The sequence below is a fragment of the Cydia amplana genome, chromosome 6 (genome assembly GCF_948474715.1).
Source record: "Cydia amplana chromosome 6, ilCydAmpl1.1, whole genome shotgun sequence".
NCBI classification, from domain to species: domain Eukaryota; kingdom Metazoa; phylum Arthropoda; class Insecta; order Lepidoptera; family Tortricidae; genus Cydia; species Cydia amplana.
The window spans coordinates 6,034,605-6,055,186 of NC_086074.1; the positions used below are offsets into that span (position 1 = coordinate 6,034,605).

A 20,582-nucleotide genomic window follows, 5' to 3' on the forward strand; every position below is an offset into this window, starting at 1 on the left:
AACAAAATTCGTGGTACAGTCAGCAGCAATAGTAACGGATGAAACGACGCATACTCTGGAATATTATCCAAATAGATACCGTCGCCCACACTGTTAACTGATAGTTCATAAACCTTATTCCAAAAGCTAAGCTACTTAGTTAGGCCCACTTGCACCATTCCACTAACCCGCGATTAACCGGTTAAACCTGGAGTTACCATGGTTACCAGTACAATTTGACACTGGATTAACGGTTTAACATCTTAACCCCGGGTTAGCGGGATGGTGCAAGTGGGCCTTACTGGGTGCAATTGATGTCCAACTGAGGACTTAGTTGGACCAAGCACACCCAGAAACCCATAGAAATCGATGATCTAGTTAGTCTAGCCGTTTATATGTACCTAAGTAACAAAAAACTGAAAATTGAAGCGCTTCTATTGACAAATAGAAGTACAATCAACAGAATGGACAGTGTTGCTGGTTTTATCTCTACAGTTTGCGTTCAAAAGTATCTGTCACTATCTCATTGCTATATAGAGACATACCTACCTCTTTTTGTCAAGTTATTAAAAACTGGTAGATACTTTTGACGCGTAGTCTGATCCGCTACGCTGTCGTTATCTCGGTCAGCTATATGTCTGAAATCATGTATTGTGGAGATTAAGACTGCGTCGACCGTCCAGTTTTCCTCTATAGGTACATTGATATCAAAACCATTCATGTAGGTATTATAGTTACAGAGATGTAACTACCAACTTATGTAGCCACTGCGCCATAAAACTTCGTTACATCTGGTTTTTGATCCGAGCCCCTCTACGGGTGTTTAGTTTAAAGTCGTTCCCCTTACGTTTTACGTAAAAATCGATGATCAACGCAAATCGAAGTAACCCCAGTTTACCATATTTAGTACTTTCACCATCTAAATTACGTAATATACATATATAATCTATCGACTAGTGAAGAGGATTAGTTTTCTTCCTGTTACCTAGAAAGTTAGATAATGAAAAGTTGTGAACTTGCAGGAAATAATTTCTCATCGAGCGCTAACTGCTTGCTAACATACCTTACTAGTTCCATAATATGGCGTTATTCATAAATGCGCTACAAGCCTGTCATTTTAACTTAGTAAGAAAGGGATAAAACATAAATCAACACAATTGAGGCTTGTAAAGTTTTATGAATATAGTAACTACACCTTGTGGCCTTACAAGTTACTTATATTTTTTGTTTCGTTAAGAAACATTTTTAAAACACATAATATAATACAAGAATAGACATCATAATTAATTAGCTATTGACAAACCCTTTTCGAGGCCCAACTAATGTACAAGGTTTTTCCAAAAAATCTAAATTTCTTCCAATTAATCCAGCTTTGATAACTCATTTAAAAAGATAAGTCACATTTTCCAAAAGTAAAAAACGATATAATTATTTAATACTCAGGTAATTTAAAAAATAAATCGATTTTTATGTACCGTAAAATGGGGTGAGTAGGGTCAAAACTGAAATTCAAACCTCGATAACATTTTATTTTTAGATATGAAAACTGAATGGTGTATATAATAAGTGTTCCGGACGTTTGTATTTTAGTTTTTATTTTATTTTGGATAGTTCCATTTCATAACTTTGACGATAAAGAGGAAAACCCACCTCACCCCGTAGTGCCTCGTATTTGGGGTGAGAGGGGTTTTCATACAAAGGTGATTTTGGAAGATTGTTGAATCGATTTTTTTTATTGTGCGTATTACTATAGCTCCATTTTAAATTGGAATACATTATTTTTGTAGCAGTAGCCTTAAAATCCCTTCTCACCCCCCTCTCAAACCTTCTCTCCCCATTCATAACCCACCTCTCCCCGCGAAACCTACTCACCCCGTTTTACGGTATCTTTCCTTTTCTTTTGCCACATATGTATTAAGATGAGAAATAAAGTTTCACATGAACATTGTGAATCGCAAATATTTATTAAGCATATGCTCTCCGAATTGATTTTTTATATTAATCGTTAATATGTGTACAGTACTTAGTCATAAATATAATAACATTCTTGAAAAACAATGCAATAAGATAACTTAAAATTCGGTCAGGTTCTGAATATTATGGGTTATCTCTATTGATAATTTCAAAACCACCCGTCGAAAAAGAAAACTCTTTTATTAAAATTAAGTTGGTGTGTCGCAATTCGTTCCACACTTAGAAATTGGACAAAAATCATTTCAAAACACACGTAAAGACTGTATTTATGTTAAGGTCACCGTGAAACGTACGTTGCGGCACCGGAGACATTAACATTTTCAGTAAGATAAGTGCACTTTATTTAGGACACAACCGAGGTGCAAGTAGCGAAAAGTTTCCTAAAAGTTGGAAAAGTTCTCGGAAGTTTCAGGATTTTTTTACATAAAACAAAGAAAACTATGACTTCAATTCGTATACAAAAATATGAAAGGTTTCCGAAATTTTCCCATGTGGAAATTTTGCAAATTTGGAATCTTTTCGACTGCACATCAGTAGGCACGGCCCTAAGTAGAAACGGCCTGGCAATGTCATTGTTATCTATTATCTATTTATTACTAGCTGTTGCCAAGACTTCGCCAGCGTGGATTTTCAGTTTGGTTAATTTAATTGAACATAAATTGTGCAGTATATACTTACCTCCCTCGATCAAAAAAAAACGTTCCCGATACGATTTCTTACGGGGTGAATATTTAACGACGTTAAAATTACATTTCGTGTTTTTCAATATTGTGTCTTTCTTCAAAGTTTCAAACCCCTCGAATAACAATCGGTCCCGATACAGGTAAACTTTCAGTTTCAACTCTCTTTTTACCAGCTTAAGAGATGATTTTTTATATTGACTGAAATTATGTTTGGTATATATTTTACATATCCTATGGCCCTCCTATATTAAGACTAATCTAATTATTTGTGTACTTATGATTCTAGTTCCAAAAACTAGACTATACATAAATTATACAGACAAAATCGGATAAACATTAAAATCCATGACGCATACGCTCACTTTACACACTTTCTACCAGACACCATACAAGCACATTTATTTATTACTTACTTTACTTCTACATCCCTACCAGTTTGCAATCAGAAATAGGCGTCTAACCGATTCAAAATTAATTTAATAAATAGGCTTCTAACTATATTATACAGTTATATTTTTAATTATAAGTTTGCTCGCTAAAGTGGTGTTTGGACACGGTGATTTAGATCTGTGCGGGTAATCAGTTTTACTGACGTGGAAATAATAAATTACTTACTTACAAATATGTTTTCACTCTATAGCTTTCATTTGAATACAGTGCTGACTATTATCGACAAAGTAGCTAAAGTTTAAATCTTCGTAACTTCTAAATTATAAGAATACAACTATAAAATATTCGATCACAGTTAATGGCAGTTATCTACTTGCTCTACAATTTAAAAACAGTAACAAACTTATATATGCCCTGAGACGTGCTTGCAAAAGTGAGCATATTGACCGGATCAAATCAGCTGCGAGCAAGTCGACATCTTTCTGGGACTGCAGAAGCATTATAAAAATTGCTCTTTGCTCCTTAATATCCATCATTTCCCAGCCACAACTGTACACAGCTCGAGAAAACACCTCCACGGCTTTCGTCAGCCGCTGCCCAAGGAAACTGTATAAGAAAAATACGATGAAACAATACATGGCTATCGGCATAAAATTAAAATATTCTTCAGGTTCCAAGAAAAAGAAACAGCACATGCACACCGCGTTCGAACCAAAGTTAATTCCCATCGGTATGCTGCATAAAACTCTGATGTCTTTTATAATATCTAAAGTAAGAATGTGTCGCTTTATAATGACGCCGAGTCTTTCCTTTACTAAAACGTAGTTACTCGGATCGGTAAGTAAAATATTGAATGTCATGATTTCATCGGAGATCAGTTGAACCATAGCAGAGGTATGCGCTATGAGCAAGAGCATCATTGTCCAGACAATGAACTTCCAGAAGTTTAGTACAACGATAACAATCGTTAATTCCTGGAGGGATGTCAGCGCTATACAAAGTTCACGTTGTGGAGAGGACGTCAGTGGCCTGAGTCCTGAAAACATATTTTTGTAATTAATAGAACATCTAAAACATTTTGGTATATGTATTACAATGATTATTAGAAATTAGATAGATATATCCGTGTCGCCACCGCCTTGAACGCAAGAACTTAGATTCGGACTATTTACTGAGCAAGCCCCGTCGGTTCGTACTATACTTCAATATCTCAACATGGGCCGAACATAGCTACAGATGAATTTGGCAGTCATACACTGGAGAGACAGAAAATAAATGTTGAAACATGATTTTTCTCTAATTTTACAAATGAATTCTTACCAACGCAAGGTGTCATTGAGAAGGTTTTTTCGTTCAAGTCAGCACGTTTCGGCAAACATGACGTAAACTCATTGGTTAAATAGATAAAGTAGAAAATAAATAAAATCCGTTTGATCATGCATAAGGAGTGCTGGTGCTTGTCGACGAACAATCCGGCTTGGATAGTGCTCTTATCGGTTTGTTCCTGGTTCGTCGTATTCCTGTTTCGTCGTATTCCTGTTTTGTACCTAGATGTATTACTTCACAGCCAAAATAGTAGGTATGCTACCAACGCATGAAATAAACATTCGGACTCATTAGCCATACTAGTGCCTACTATATTTCAGTACTAAATAATCAAAATAACTAAACGATCTTACGATGCAATCGGATTCAACTAAAATAAAAAGATCACATGAAATCGTTCAAATCTTTATTTAAGTCAAACTAAACCGGTTCCAACCCTACACCTCTGACCCGAGAAGATTTATCCCGGCAACAAACTCGGCGGGACACATCTTTTCAAAACAACGCATAATTTCTTTATTTTACAAAAGTAAGCTTCTAATGGCACATACGAAATCAAAATAACACTTGGAATAAAACACTTAGTTAAACGGTTAAAGAACGTGAGAATCTATAAGCTTTCAGAATAATCCTTCAGGTATAAGCCTTCAGGAACGTAGCGAATTAGGCACGAGCTTGGCTAACGTCCGATCTCTAGCGCGGTCCGATCAAGAAGCAGGAAGCCAGTTCCAGCGGCGGAGCCAACCGCTCCCGCCTCCAATTCAAGTTGGTAAACCTGCCTGACCTGATAACGACAAAAATGCCTGCTCGTGCCTACGTTCACTCAAGATACCCCTCTTGACGTTCCAAAGCCTTCTACCTGTCATTTTAGTTCAACAATACGCCATTATTTCGTTACAAGCAAATAATACGTAGCCAAACATTGCTCATCGACTTTATACAGGCGTTTAAAGCTATGAACTGTAACACTGCAATACGTCCTTCTGGTGTCTCGCTCCGACATATATATATATATATATATATATATATATACTATTTGTTTGAGTTTCGATTGGCTTAATTCGAAGTAAAAATACATTTTTCTTACTTTAGGTGTTTTTCACACTAATACATTTATGTTTAAGACTAGGTACTTACTACCACTGAGCTTCTCTGCAAGACTATTAAGATTTTCAATTGAGCTACTATCCCCGCGATCAACTCCGCTATTTCATATTTCGCATTATTGGTAATTAAAAGAAAAATGGAAGTACGATTCGGTATTAAAGGTTCTCTTGTTTTATTAAAAGATGCTAGTGATGCTACCTGTTATGTGTTTTTAGGGTTCCGTAGCCAAATGGCAAAAAACGGAACCCTTATAGATTCGTCATGTCTGTCTGTCTGTCTGTCTGTCCGTCTGTCTGTCCGTCTGTCTGTCCGTCCGTATGTCACAGCCACTTTTCTCCGAAACTATAAGAACTATACTGTTGAAACTTGGTGAGTAGATGTATTCTGTGAACCGCATTAAGATTTTCACACAAAAATAGAAAAAAAAAACAATAAATTTTTGGGGTTCCCCATACTTCGAACTGAAACTCAAAAATTTTTTTTCATCAAAGCCATACGTGTGGGGTATCTATGGATAGGTCTTCAAAAATGATATTGAGGTTTCTAATATCATTTTTTTCTAAACTGAATAGTTTGCGCGAGAGACACTTCCAAAGTGGTAAAATGTGTGTCCCCCCCCCCCCCCTGTAACTTCTAAAATAAGAGAATGATAAAACTAAAAAAAATATATGATGTACATTACCATGTAAACTTCCACCGAAAATTGTACACGAGACAAGTATAGTCCGCTGCCGCGCCGCCGCCGCGGGTTTTAGGCGTCTCATGTACATAGCGCGAAGGAGCGGCGGCGGCGCGGAGGCAGCACCGTGTACACGCGCCCTTATGTGTATGGAATCGAAGCTGTTTCCGGCCTAACTCCAATCTGTGGCTAAATGTTTTGGTGCTTGTAGTTTTTAAGTATTCTGAATTAAATACTCTGATTTAAACATAATTAGATTGTTTTTTTATTATTATTAATCTCTCTATTTTCACTTTATTGCACGAAACATAGGACGTTTTGCCAAATGGAATTCTCTACCAGTCAGGCGTAAGGCAAACAGAGATTGGTGTTGGTATGTATGTAGGATACAAAAGCGACCGTATGTCGAACAGGTAATCTGGTTGCTGGCATTACATACATCTTTCGTGCTGGTATTTTATACTGTTAAATCGTACCTATGCTAAAAAAGTGACGAACTCCAAATGTGACGTCCTCAGAAAGTGGCGTTCTCAGAAAGTGACGTCCTCGGTGCTACATTATATCTTTAATTAAGTACTTTAAGATGTGCCGGCAATACAGAATACAGAATACAGACTTTATTGGTAAATATAAACATAGTTACATTTTACACGTCATAAACTTAAAACTACTGGGTACATTATGTTTTTATCATTAAATACAAGTAATAAACAAGTATTAACATTTGTAGGTAGGTGGGTACTAGAACCTGTTGCTCAAACGGTGCTGGGTCAATTTCTCACCGGCGCACTCATAAAGTCGGCAATACGATAGTATGCCTGATCTATTAGAAGGGATTTAAGTTTCTTTTTGAATATTGCATCGCTAGTCGAGTCTTTGATGACATTAGGTACGGAGTTGTAGGCAATCGGTCCCATGACGTCAAGCGATCGTCGAGACTTAGCGAGTCGATGCTTTGGGATTTGTAATCGTGGTCGCCTTCGCGACGAGGTGTCACAATTTTTAGCGCTAGATTTGTAATTTTGTATATTTGACCTTACATACATGCACACAGTCAATATGTATACAGACGGTAACGTTAAAATTTTATGTTTTTTAAACAAAGACTGAGCAGGATAGTCAAATGGTTTTCCATCAATTATACGCAGGGCTCGTTTTTGCATCTTAAACACTCTGTCGCGATCTGCCGCTGTGCACCAGAGATCTACACCCTGCGTAAGAATCGAGTGGAAATATCCATAGTAAGCTGTTTTGGTGTTCTCTATAGACAAACTGGGCGCTATCCTGGACAGTGCGAAACACGCTGCGGCCAATTTGTCACAAGTCGCATGTATGTGTGGTGCCCACTTTAGGCCGGCGTCAATATAGAAGCCTAGGTACTTAGCCGTTTCGACTTGTGGAATTGGGGTGTTATTTAATATAATATCCAGATCGGGCTTATTTGACTTTTTTAACTGGAAGTGGACAATATTTGTTTTTTCTAGGTTTAGAAGCATGCCATTGGCAGAAAACCATTCGACCAGTTTATTCATGACGTGACAGATCCTCCGCCGCCATCGCCATGTTGAGTTTGAGGTCGGCGTCTAGGTCGGCACACAAATAGAGTGCCAAGTAAAGACTCAAAGGAGCACTCTATATATGTGCCGAAACTCCTCGTTGGGCATATCAAAAGGGTTCCATGTATCCCTTATGGCACGTCGTTGAATTTTTCTTTGTTGATGCTTTTCTTACATGGCAGCAGCTGCCAAGAAGAAATGATATCTTTGCCATCCCTACAAATAATGTAATGATATTCTTATATGAATTACAAATGGAGTTCAAATAGTATATATTATATTTGAAAAAAAAAACTATACCGGCCAAGTGCGAGTCCAAAATTTTAGACCCAGTAATTTCGGAGATAAAGGTGGGGGGGAGGGGGTAATTTATTGGCTATTTTCTTAAATAACTTCTAACCTATTTATTGTACTTAAAAAAATCGCTGGTAGCCTAGCGGTAAGAGCGTGCGACTTGTAATCCAGAGGTCGCGGGTTCAAACCCCGGCTCGTACCAATGAGTTTTTCGGAACTTATGTACGAAATATCATTTGATATTTACCAGTCCCTTTTCGGAGAAGGAAAACATCGTGAGGAAACCGGACTAATCCCACAATACGGGCCTAGTTTACCCTCTGGGTTGGAAGGTCAGATGGCAGTCGCTCTCGTAAAAACTAGTGCCCACGCCAGTTCCTGGGATTAGCTGCCAAGCTGCCCAGGCTCCCATGAGCTGTGGCAAAATTCCGGGACAACGCGAGGAAGCCATGTCCGTCTTTGGGTGAGGGGTCACTAATTTACATATGTGTACTAAATTTCAACTTAATTGGTCTAGTCGTTTCCGTGAAAATAGGCTGTGACAGACGGACAGACAGACGCACGAGTGAGCCCTAAAAATTGTATTTTTCACCACTTCTATACCATGAGAGCACCTTATCGTCCTTATCGTGCCCAGTGAGCACCACGATAAATTAATCAAAGGCTAGCCGTCAAAAATCGACTATATGTCTAACTATCCAACAAACGTAGCCATTTACCATCTATCGCTGTCAAAGTGGACAAAACGGTATGAATGTTATAAAAATGTATAAATCTAGACAAGTGACTTTTATATCATTTAACTTATCCACTTATCAACTAAGTTTAAGTTGGAAAAGTAGACAAGTGACATATTATCCAACGAGCATGTTATGCAGTTAATCGTTTAACGACTATCGCTGTCAAAAGTGGAAAAGACGACAAATCAATAAGAACTGGATAAAATGTCAGTTTTATCATCATTTATACAACTATATCATTTATACAGTCGACCATCATAGCCCTACTGTACTCATACTAATTGATAAAAATAATATTAATTGACTTTAACTGGCTCTTATACCTTCGTAGTTTTCGTACTTACTTTCATTAGACAATTATAGTTTTCGGCTTGTGATAGCTTAATTTTATTGTAGGTAACATGTAATGAAATAAAACTATTATTTTCTTCGCTATTATTTAATTTAATAAGCAAACTGTTTTAATAAGTAGGATACCTACGTAGTACCTACTACTAATCTTTCTAATAATCTAGCAGCTTCAAGGATATTTGGTTAAATAATTGCGGTCAGATATTACAAACTTGTGGAAATTTCTAGTTTCTTTACAGTTTAAAAACAGTTGCAAATTTATATATGCCCTGGCACATGGTAGCAAAAGTGCTCATGTTGACAGGGATTAAATCGGCTGCAAGCAAATCGACCTCTTTCTGGGACTGTAGCAGCATAAAGGCAATTGCCCTCCGTTCCTTTATATGCATCATCTCCCAGCCACTGTTGTACACTGCCTGAGAGAACATCTCTGCGGCATTCGTCAGCCGCTGCCCAAGAAAACAGTACAAAAAGAATACAATGAAACAATACACAACTATCGGCATAAAACTCAAATATTCTGCAGGTTCCAAGAAGAAAAAAAAGCACATGCACGCTGCATTCGAACCAAAATTAATTCCCATCGGTATACTGTATAAAGCTCTAAGGTCTTTTGTTATATCTAAAAGAAGAACGTGACGATATAAGATGACGGGTAGCCTTTCTTTAACGAAATCGTAGTTTCTTGGATCAGTAAGTAGCGTACTGAACGTCGTGATTTCATCGGATAGCAAACGATACAGGACAGAAGTATGCGCTATGAGAAGAAGCATCATAGATTGGAAACTGTGCGTAGTGTTGAGAATGGTTATTTCTTGAATTGATACCAGTGCTATGCAGATTTCGCGTTGTGGTGACGACGTCAATGGTTCGATCCCTAAAACAATGATGATATGTAAGTAAGTAAAAGACACACTTCATAAAAAAAACTTAAGGATAGAGAAGTAATGAGTTTTTTTTTTAATCCGAAACGACATTTTCAAATTCGTTTTTCACCGTATCTACCAAGCAATTTATTCGGTGTGACGAGTCTAACTACTTCCATATCTCGACTCTTACTCGGGATTTTCTTGCAAAATATATGTAGGGAATACTGCAACAAAAGTCGTTCTAAAAACTGATTCATCCCTATTTTAAATTAAATACTTACCAACACAAGGTGCCATTGAGAAGGTGTCTGCGTTCAATTCAGCCCGTTTGGGCAAATATGTTGTAAACTCGTTGATTGTATTGACGGTGTAGAAAATGATCAAAATGCGCTTGATCAAGGACAAGGAGCGCTCATACTTCTCGACGAATAACCCAGCTTGTATGGTGCTGGTGTCACTCTCTTTAGCTTTTTTTAGTACACTCTTTAGTAGATCTCTGAAAATTATAAGTTTAAGAGTATGTTTGAAGGATACTTAAATACAATAAATGCTTACTTTGCCACTCCTGTGGATAAAATGCAACTTTCTCATTAGTTTTTGAACAGCCTTTATAGGCTGGTGTGGTGAAAATGGTTACCTTTTCATTATCCACCAGTAACTGTTGTTCGTTATAAGCACTAGGAGGGATACGTTAACGTAACTCTTGATGTAGTCGCTGGCCACTTGCGCTTGCTTGGCCTGGTACACCACGCTGCCCGCGCCGTACACGTAGGCGAGCAGCGATAGGTGCACGATCCAGAAAGGGACTGTAAGTGTTTAAGCATAAGGGTAAATTACTAGAAAAAAGTGTTTGCTGAAATAGTCCTGAGATTGACTTTTACTTGACAGTTATATATATTCATTCACAGGTTGAGTTTAGAAGATTTTCATGTTATTGTGGGGTTTCACTCGTAGATAAAATAACTTAAGATGATCATGATGATGTTGTGTAGCTGAAAGTCTCTATTTTCTTTCTTCTTTTAACTGCCGTCAGCTTACTCTCTCTAATCCTTATTATAACTAGTGACGAAGTGTCGAATCTGTCCTCAACCGGACCAGCAAAATTAAAATCATATAACCTAACCAGGCTGCTGTGACTATGACGAAACTACATCAAGTTGTCGTGTCTTCTTTCGCGAAGATGAGCCTTGTTGTAGGTTCGTCCGCCCACAGCTCATCTGTAAACGTAACAAGCACAGCTGTGAAGTAAATACACAAAATGTCCGAACCGAATATCTTTTTCCTGGTGATCTGATATCCAACCAGGCTTGGCCCGACCATAACGAGCCACACCAGGTTATCAAAGCTGTTCTCAACCAGCCGCTTCTTGATTCCACGGAGCCGGTCCATGCTGATAAAGGACTGCTACAGTCTATATTTCGCCCCAAACTGGCCACACGCCATGCCCCAACGGAAAAAGTTACTACTGATACCTATTATTACTTTAACTAGGCACTAAATAAGTTAGGTATTACTTATATGTTACAAATTATGCTGAAATTGCAGGTGTCAACATTCACATCATAATTACCGATAAACAAAGATTAAGTCCTTTCATTACTTGGTGATTAGTTACCTACCCTCAGAACAGTGGAAGTTAAGAGCCCATCAACGTGCACACTAGCGCCACTGCTAAATAATCGTGATTATTTAAATTTAACGAAAGATATTTAAAAAAGGAGGCCGCTACGTACTGTATCTTATATTACACCTACCTTCTTATTACCTTTGGAATACATCAAACTACTTTTTAAATGGCTGGATTCGTCAATCTATGCGTCCAAAGTTAAACGGCCGTTTTTGTTTTGAGTTCATAGATCGACGAATCCAGGAACATAAAAACTATTAGCTTGATGTATTCAAAAGGTACTTTAAGATACAGTACGTAGCGGCCTCCTTTTTTAAAATGTCTTTCGTTAAATTTAAATAATCACTATTATTTAGCAGAGGCGCTAGTGTGCACATGGATAGGCTCTTAAGCGATGTGAGTCTGGAAAGAAGAATGTTGTTATTATGTCACACATAAATAGGTAACAGACATACAGACATACAGATTCAAATCATTAATTTAAGATCCATCTCAATAAAACTGACTGCGAAACCCAAGTGAAAATACAAAGGCACATATCTTTTTTAATTACACTTTCAAGGTAGTATTTAATTATCGCATTTTCAACCGGTGTTTAGTTTAGAACAATATCGGGAAAATAAGGTCATACAAATTATCCACAATCGAACATAATAACTTACATAAGTTATCGATACACGTAACATATCTGCATTATTATTTAATTAATATTTTTGGTAAACACAACTTTTTATTGAATAATTTTACGGTTTAGACTCACTTGTTTTAAGTCACTCGCGCGACATGTTTCGGAGAGCCTAGGCTTTATTCAATGTTAGCATGTCTCACAACAGTTTAAATTCGATTAGTTACAACTTTTTATGTTATTGTTAGGCCCGTGATACACTTGTAAGTTTTACTTACGTAAGTAGGGACAAAGCTATTTGTTAGAATGAGATAACGATATTCATCTCTCATTCTCTAGTATAGCTGTGTCCCTACTTACGTAAGTAAAACTTACAAGTGTATCTCGGGCCTTAGTGACTATTTACAGTTTTTTTTATTATTAATGTACTAAGTTAGTAACAATTCGGTTTCACCTTTAGTTCTGTCTGACAATTAGCTTTTTATCTTAGACCATGAAAATAAATATTTTGAGTGCTACTTTGTAATAATGCTAGTTAAAACTGGTACGAACTATTTATTAGGTAGGTAAATTACATTTAGCAAAAGTACCTAAGTGAATACCATCATTTTCATCACCATATCAGCAGAAATACACACATTAGGCACATATTGGGTAAAGAGTTCCTTTAACCTTTTGGACACCAATGACCGATATATCCGCACCGTAGGTTCAACCCCAAAGACCGATTAATCGGTCACAGACCACAGAGGAACATAGACTTACGTGCATATGCATAAAGTTCAATTTCAGTTTAGACACTTCGGTGACGTGGCGTCAGCGTGACAGCTTTTGTTTGACACGGCGTCGAAAAGGTTAATAACCTCCACAATGACTCGCTGAATATCTCTAGGGCCTGTCGCGTCGTGTATGGGGCCCAATACATTCCACGACTCTTCTCTTTCCGAACAGACTCTACCGTACCGTAGTCAACTAGGAACCCGTATAATTTCGCCATGACCGTCTGTCTGTCCGTGCTCGGCTTAGCTCACTGATCGTTGTGTTGTTATTGCAAGAAAGCCGCAATTTGGCATGGCTAATAAATCAATCACGCCGACAAAATGGTTAAATAAAATTTATAAAATACCTACTGAGGACGTAAATTGAGAATTTTTTTTTAAATCTATTACACCTCCAAAATTTTTACGAGTAAAGACTATTGTCGTCATCTTTCGGAACGGTAGGTATACAAACAACAATGGACTTCGCTATTGTTAAAGGTACTACATATTACCAAACGGAGTAGAGTGCACAGAAACGTATAGATGGCGTCTTACATTTAATAACGGAATGCAAACTTAGATGGCGTTGTCATCAGTGTTTATTGTAAACAAACTTGCACAATCACATGATTGAGAATGAGGTCATCCATAGAATTAGAATAGACAAGAACAACTGTCAATCTTCAAAAGTGCGACCAAAAATTAAATGCAAGTGTGTGCCTAAATTGTCTATGTGAGATCAAAAATAGTGATGTCATGTTACAACATATTAATAATCTATCGGTGTTTGATTGCTTTATTTGGAATTACACCCTTCTTCTGATAATAGTGGTATTAAATATTTACAAGTATTAACTCCAATGCCACAAAAAATACGCGAAAGAGAAAGTCAGCTTACAAGTAGTGAGAACGATTTAAATGACCATTCGTAAACGTTATTGCAAGGAGACACGGTCTACAAACGCTGACAAATACCTGCAAATACTTATGACGTTGTTTGTACAATAAGCGGTACGGTCTCTTCGTAAAGTAATGGACTTTCCCTTTTTTTAATGATCCATCGTAACTGTCACCATGCATATCCATGAGGTTGATCAGCATGGAGCAAAGGGAAAATACCTAGGTACCGTTAAATGGCCGTACTTTGCTCCCCATGTGGGTATTAAGTATGCTCGAAGTCTGTATGTTTATACTCAGTAAAATAAACATTAATATTAGGTACATAAAAAACGGGTTGCACTCCGGGAGTGCCGGCAGAAGTGAAAACTCAATTACTACTGCAAAATATTTGCAGCACTATGTATAATTGAGGTTAACGCCATCTAGCGATATTTGGTCGCATTACTTGAAACCCCTAAGCACATCACTGTTAGTACTCGAGTTATATTAAATACCAGTTAGAAAGAAACTCACTAGATGGTATTTAAATCAATAAAGAAAAACTCAATGACATTGTTCGATCAGGTCACGTGTCCGTCTTACGGTCATATGATCTGTTCTGTCTGTTGCGAGTTTAACATTTTTTCCTCACCTCAAAAAGTGCACCGCGCCGCTAAAGAAGTTTTAACTTCAATAAGTATACAAGTGTGTAAAAAATATTCATATTTGCCTTAATTTGGAGCAAAGTAGGACCACTTTACGGTACTTGCCTGAGGAAATACATTACTTTCGCAGTAAACTGACTCATTTAACTTGGATTGACCGCATAACGTCAATAACATGGTAAGCTGAGGGCCTACCGCGAACCACGTTCGACGTGTTGCCTCCCTGTCACACTTACGTACGAATTTACAAGTGCGACAGAGAGGCAACACGTCGAACGTGGTTCGCGGTAGGCCCTCTGGTAAGGTCGCAAACGTACGTAGATATGGCTCATATTAGTATGACACTAACGTATTTGTATCCTCAAACGTAAAAATCACTAGTCATAGGTAATAACCATTTTCAAAGCAGTTAACAAAGAGTCATTGCAATTGAATAAAACCATTTAAATCACACCTGGTGACTGCAGCGTTGCCAGATGGTCACAAAAGTCACATTTTTCGTGACTTTTCGCCTTCTCGTGTGACATGTGCGTGACTTTTGATTTTGAGGCAATTTTTGTGACTTTTTAAGATAGTCGATTTTTGGACAAGTTTATTTTTACAATTCGTATAATTTAGGAACTCTAGAAATTTGACACTTGCACTGACCCTTGACGTTACATCAACAATCATGTTTATTATCAGTCATGGCAAAATGAGACTTGTTACCTTGACGTGACGGTGTTATATAGTTTGATAGTAGTAGTTTTTTTAGTGTAATGATTCATTTCTTTTAGTCTGTATCTATACTACTCATTGTACTGCATCAGTCATTTTGAGATTTTTGTGCGCTCTAAAACCATTAATTTTATCCGGGGGTAAATTATTTACGCATATACTTTTTTATTTTCTTTTGATTAAAGATTCGCAGACAGGGAAATCGACTCCACACTCGCGTTCGCGCTTCCACACCGCGACAGTGTAAACTTTTAAAACTTTTTTTTCGCACTGACTGACTGTGACTCGTATCTTCTTAGTAGTTTGTGGACTGATGTGACTGGGTTAAGGTTGGTAGATTAAGGCGTGCCCAGACGAAGACAATCCCTCCCCCCCCCCCCCACTCCGACCAAACTATCCGATCAAAACAGGACGCGCGGACGCAAACACCAATTTGGCCAGTTTCATCAATTTTAATTTTATGGTGATAAGTTGCTTGACTGTACATTTCTAATATTTCTAATAGATTTTTCTGTCATCTATAGGTAAAGAACTATTTTGTGTATTTTTTTCAAAATTTTAGACCCAATAGTTTCGGAGATAAAGGGGGGGGGGGGATGGTCATTTTTTGCCTATTTTCTTGAATAACTGCTAAACTATTTATCCTAAAATTATAAAAAAAATATATTTGAGATTCTTACAATGAGCTCTTTCATTTGATATGTAACACGATATAGTTTGAAAAACTTTATTTCATAATTTTCTCATTTACCCCCCAAAAATGGCCTCCATATTTAAAATTCATTTATTTACGTTACACGTCCATTTTTGGGTCACAAATTTACATATGTGTGCCAAATTTCAACTTAATTGGTCCAGTAGTTTCGGAGAAAATAGGCTGTGACAGACGGACGGACAGACAGACAGACAGACGCACGAGTGATCCTATTAGGGTTCCGTTTTTTCCTTTTGAGGTACGGAACCCTAAAAATCCCCCTAACCGCGAAAACTAGCGTCACAAATTGGTATTCTTGCGTCCGCACCCCATTGTATCGGTATTTAGTATCGGTCATAATCGGCGGGCCAAATTGGGGTTTGCGTCCGCACGTCCCGACCCGATCGGACAATTCAATCACCGGCGAAAAATTGTCCTCGTCTGGACAGGCCTATACTATAGTCTGTAAAGCCATTTCAGTAAGTAGAAAAAAGCGTCAAATTTAAAAAATGTAGGCGCGACGGGACGGGTCTCCCCATAGAAAATTTTAATTTCGCGCCCTCTTCTACTGACAAAGTAATTTGACTGACTTTATAATAACTTATTATCGTAATTTTTTTTTTTTTTTTATGAAAAAATTTTTTTTTCGTTTTCAACAAGAAAAAAATCAAGAAAAAATGGAACGTACAATTTATGAAATCGATCACAAATAGCATTAAGTATAAAGAAAAATCATATTAGGTTAGTAGATTTTTTGTGAAATATATTATTTTCTGAATTTTTTCTATACTAAATCGATTTACCAAACCATACTATAAAAATGTGACTTAAGCAGCAAAAACGTGACTTTTAGGGAAACGTAACGTAACTTATGACTCCAGAGCCCTGGCAACACTGCTGGTGAGGTACATAAATGAAATACTAAGATTAAATTTACTGCATGTTTAATTTAAAACAAGCAACAATACAATTGACCGATTCTCTCAGAACAAGCAGCAACATTCGATAGTTATTAAATATAATATATTATATATGTCCCCATTCTCGCACTGCAACATATTTGCAATAACATCTACTCACATAGATTTTACGCCATACTAGAAAAATCTCATTTATATCTAAAAATATGACTTCAGCTAATAGTAAATTTCTTATAAATATAGATCATGTAGACAGCCGTAAAGTAAATCTGCTCATAGCAGTCGTATTCTTTGGAATAGGTTGCCTTCTCGGCTTTAAAGCTTTAGAGTTCAGGAGAGGCTGTAAACCGGGTGATCCCGGCGCGGCTCATGTCAGCTGTGGTCGGAGCTCACGCTTCGTACTCTACGTAGAAGCTCCTCCACTCGCCTGTACGGGCTCTGACACCTCTCTTGGTCCTGTTCTATGAGGTAGGGACTGCCCTCGCTTTCTCGGCCTTCTGGCGTGTGCCGTCCGCTGGAACTCTCAGCGACGGTCTTATTTAAAAACGGCTCCATATCTGCTGGTGACGGAGCTACCGCTTTGTTCGCTTGCTGCGACGCAGCTAACTCTGCTTCTTTCTGACGGAGCCAAACCGGCGAGTTGACATAAATCTTAGGCCTTTCCCTGAGCGCGTTGCATCTTTCTAGTGCCGGTCGTCTAATTGGAACTGGCGGTCTGTACCCAGGTGGAATAGGTCCTCCTCTTCCTAGGACTGTACATATAAGTCCTTTTAACGCCGCTCGGAAGTCTTTGAGATGGTATGCGTAAAGCAGTGGATTGATAGCGGAGTTGAGATGAGATAAAATAATGCAGAAGTCCGTGAGAAGGTTTGGAATGTGGAGGTCCGGTTTAAAGGCGTTGATAGCGTTGATGGTGTAGAGAGGGATCCAGCAGACCATGAAGAAGAAGACGATGACGGCGAGGTTTTGTGTGGCCTTGACCTCCCGCTTCTGCGCGGCGCCGAGGACCCGCAGCATGGTGCCGCCCGTGACGCGCCCGTTAGTTCCCTGCACCGTCATCACCTCGCTCATCTGAAACGTTTAACATTCCTGTTTGAACTCGCAGCAAATTGAACAGATTCAGATCATAGTGGAGATAGTAGGTATTGAAGAGAAGAGCCACATGAAATCGAGCGCCCGGAATTTAAAAATCGGCCCCCATGGTCCTTATCATACACAGACAAGAGGTTAACAATAATAAAAAAACATCGTCACCTGTTTGACCACGACTCGGTAAATGTGCGCGTAGAAGGCGGCCAGCAGCACACTGGGCGTCATGATCGTGGCGAAATACAGGAACAACAGAAAGTTGTAGTCCATAACCTCGACGAAGTAGCAACCGACGTCGGGGTCGACGGCCGCGTGCCAGCCCAGCAGCGGCAGGAAGCCCACGCCGGCGCCAGCGACCCAGCACACTGAGATTATAACTGGAAGGGGAAAAAAATCTGGTAAGAAAAAAATCTGGTAAGTAATTTGGCCAAAGGAAATTTAAAGGAAGAAAAGGCAAAGGAGAAGGATTCTCGTAAGTTGTAAGGTCCAATCTATTTTTAGGTAGATTAAGGTAAATGTGGCGAAGAGATATAAGGTCTGACTGTGTCCGATATAAATGATGACTCAATTTGCTCGACCTTTAAGCATAGGGTCTAAGTTCGTATAACTTAACTTAATGTTACGTCGTATCATGTTGTGCAGAATGTACTTATTTTAAATCTGTGGCAGAGAATCAAACAGAATTTTAAGAAAGTACTGTAAGGGTAAAAACACCAGAGCACCATTTATAACAATATTTATTAGAGAATCACAATACATGAGAGTTAGGGACTTAGGTAATACGCGACGCTGATCACGCGCAAAAACCGATCTCTAGATGACAGACGTCATCATGCTGCTCCCAGTGTTGCCGGTTCTCGTAGTGATGTCAAGACCGCTGTTTGACGATGCCGCCTTTTAGCTCGGCCATCGCCTGACCCGACCAGCGCCCCGCAGGTCACTGTCATCAGTGCAGCCACTGAAGTCTGCCACAGCCAACGCAGTCGCAGCAAGCTGGGTCTTCACCAGGTGGATGTAGCCTCCACCAGTTCAATATTCTGCGAATTGAACAAGCACCTTTTACGCTCAGCCGATATACAAGCCTTGGTCCTTTTGAATAATTCGACTCGAGTTCCGTTGAAACGGTCTATTTCGTTATTGTCAACTTACACCAAGATATTTAGTTCTATTTCAGTCGAATTGGAGTAAGGGCTTAAGCCGACTGAACCAAATGTAAGAAAGCATGACCAGGCTAGGTACCAAATAATCCGTGGTATGAGAGGTGTTAGGATATGCAAGTCTGCTCAGCACTTGCTTGAAATACACAAAAGGCTTAATTCACGTGCATATGACACCAAGAGGATATAAATACCAATTAATTAATTATGCAAAATAATAAAATATTGCGATGAGCGTGACATCTAGCGGCAGGTAGATAAACCACCCCCTTTTTTTGTAACACCATCTAACATTAATTATTTTCTTGTGAATAACGTCATATAACTTTGAAGGATTTATTAGATTTTGATAAATTTCTAGCATGTATACCCATGCAGCTAACCCAAACCTTCCATTGAGCGGTGCGTTCATACTGACCGCTTAACGTAACAATGACTATTTGTGTCGTTTTAAAAGCAAAGACTTGGAACAAACTCACAATTGGCTTCTCCGTTGTAGGATGTAAGACTCCCTCGCATGCACGCACAAAAATGCGTACAACTCGTGAGAGGCTAACATGGGACACGTCTCATGCATGTGCGGAGCTGCCTAGGCTAGGACACCACTGCCCTTGTAGGCGCAACGACCGTAGAAGTCGGCCCTTCACGATAAGGTTGTCACGGAGCCCGGTGCACGCACTCGCTCCAACTGGGTATTTCGAACAGGCACTCCCTCCAACTCTACTGGATCCGGTACTTCGCCAGCGATCCCTAGAAGGTATAAGTGCAAGCAACCCTTTCAAGGTAACCTTGAGATCATCAGTCTTAAGGTCATTAAAATATCCTTTTGTAAACAAGGTCTCAAGCCAACCTCTCAAGGTCAACAACAAATAGTACGATACGATATAGATAAAACATTCATCGGTAGTAGAAATAATGGTCCTCTTAAGGATAATATCATATCACATGCAATGGTCCGCCTCTTAAAGCCTGCACTGCAGATACCAGGAACAAACTAGCCTGTTAAAGATAGTCTTGTATCACATGCAATGGTCCGCCTCTTAAGGCCTGCACTGCAGATATACCAGTAACAAAATTAGCCTATTAAGGATAATCTAAGCTCACATGCAACGGTCCGCCTTTTAAGGCCTGCATTGCAGCAAATACCAGTAACAACCATCCTCTTAAAGATAGTCTTATATGACATGCAATGGTCCGCCTCTTAAAGCCTACACTGCAAATACCAGTAAACAACCATCCTCTTAAGGATAGTCTTATATCACATGCAATGGTCCGCCTCTTAAAGCCTACACTGCAAATACCAGTAAACAACCATCCTCTTAAGGATAGTCTTATATCACATGCAATGGTCCGCTTCTTAAAGCCTACACTGCAAATATCAGCAACAACCACCCTCTCAAGGATAGTGACAAACAACAGGCCGCTCCTTAAAGCCTCTGTTGCGATTACCGGCGCCAGGAAGTAGCCTATTAAGGATAGCATCCCTTGCCAAGACTAAAG

General features: G+C 38.8%; 2 protein-coding genes and 1 pseudogene across 2 annotated transcripts in view; all 3 read right to left on the reverse strand.

The window, feature by feature from the left end:
• Window positions 1-3,404: 3,404 nt before the first annotated feature.
• On the reverse strand, window positions 3,405-7,055 carry LOC134649130 (odorant receptor 49a-like; annotated as a pseudogene).
• A 2,245-nt stretch (window positions 7,056-9,300) lies between these two features.
• On the reverse strand, window positions 9,301-11,374 carry LOC134648717 (uncharacterized). The gene is made up of 4 exons (XM_063503225.1): window positions 11,217-11,374; window positions 10,586-10,754; window positions 10,230-10,444; window positions 9,301-9,956 (listed from the first exon to the last, which is right to left on the reverse strand). The coding sequence occupies exons 1-4, from the start codon at window positions 11,335-11,337 to the stop codon at window positions 9,313-9,315; spliced, it is 1,149 nt and encodes a 382-aa protein (XP_063359295.1). The 5' UTR covers window positions 11,338-11,374; the 3' UTR covers window positions 9,301-9,312.
• A 5,583-nt stretch (window positions 11,375-16,957) lies between these two features.
• Window positions 16,958-20,582, reverse strand: part of LOC134648678 (adenosine receptor A2b) — a 170,139-nt gene continuing 166,514 nt past the window's right edge. The window contains exons 2-3 of the mRNA XM_063503179.1: window positions 18,091-18,302; window positions 16,958-17,907 (exon numbers count right to left, since the gene is read on the reverse strand). Of these exons, the coding sequence (XP_063359249.1) occupies window positions 17,209-17,907; window positions 18,091-18,302 (911 nt within the window). The 3' untranslated portion in view covers window positions 16,958-17,208. The remainder of the gene's footprint in view (window positions 17,908-18,090; window positions 18,303-20,582) is intronic.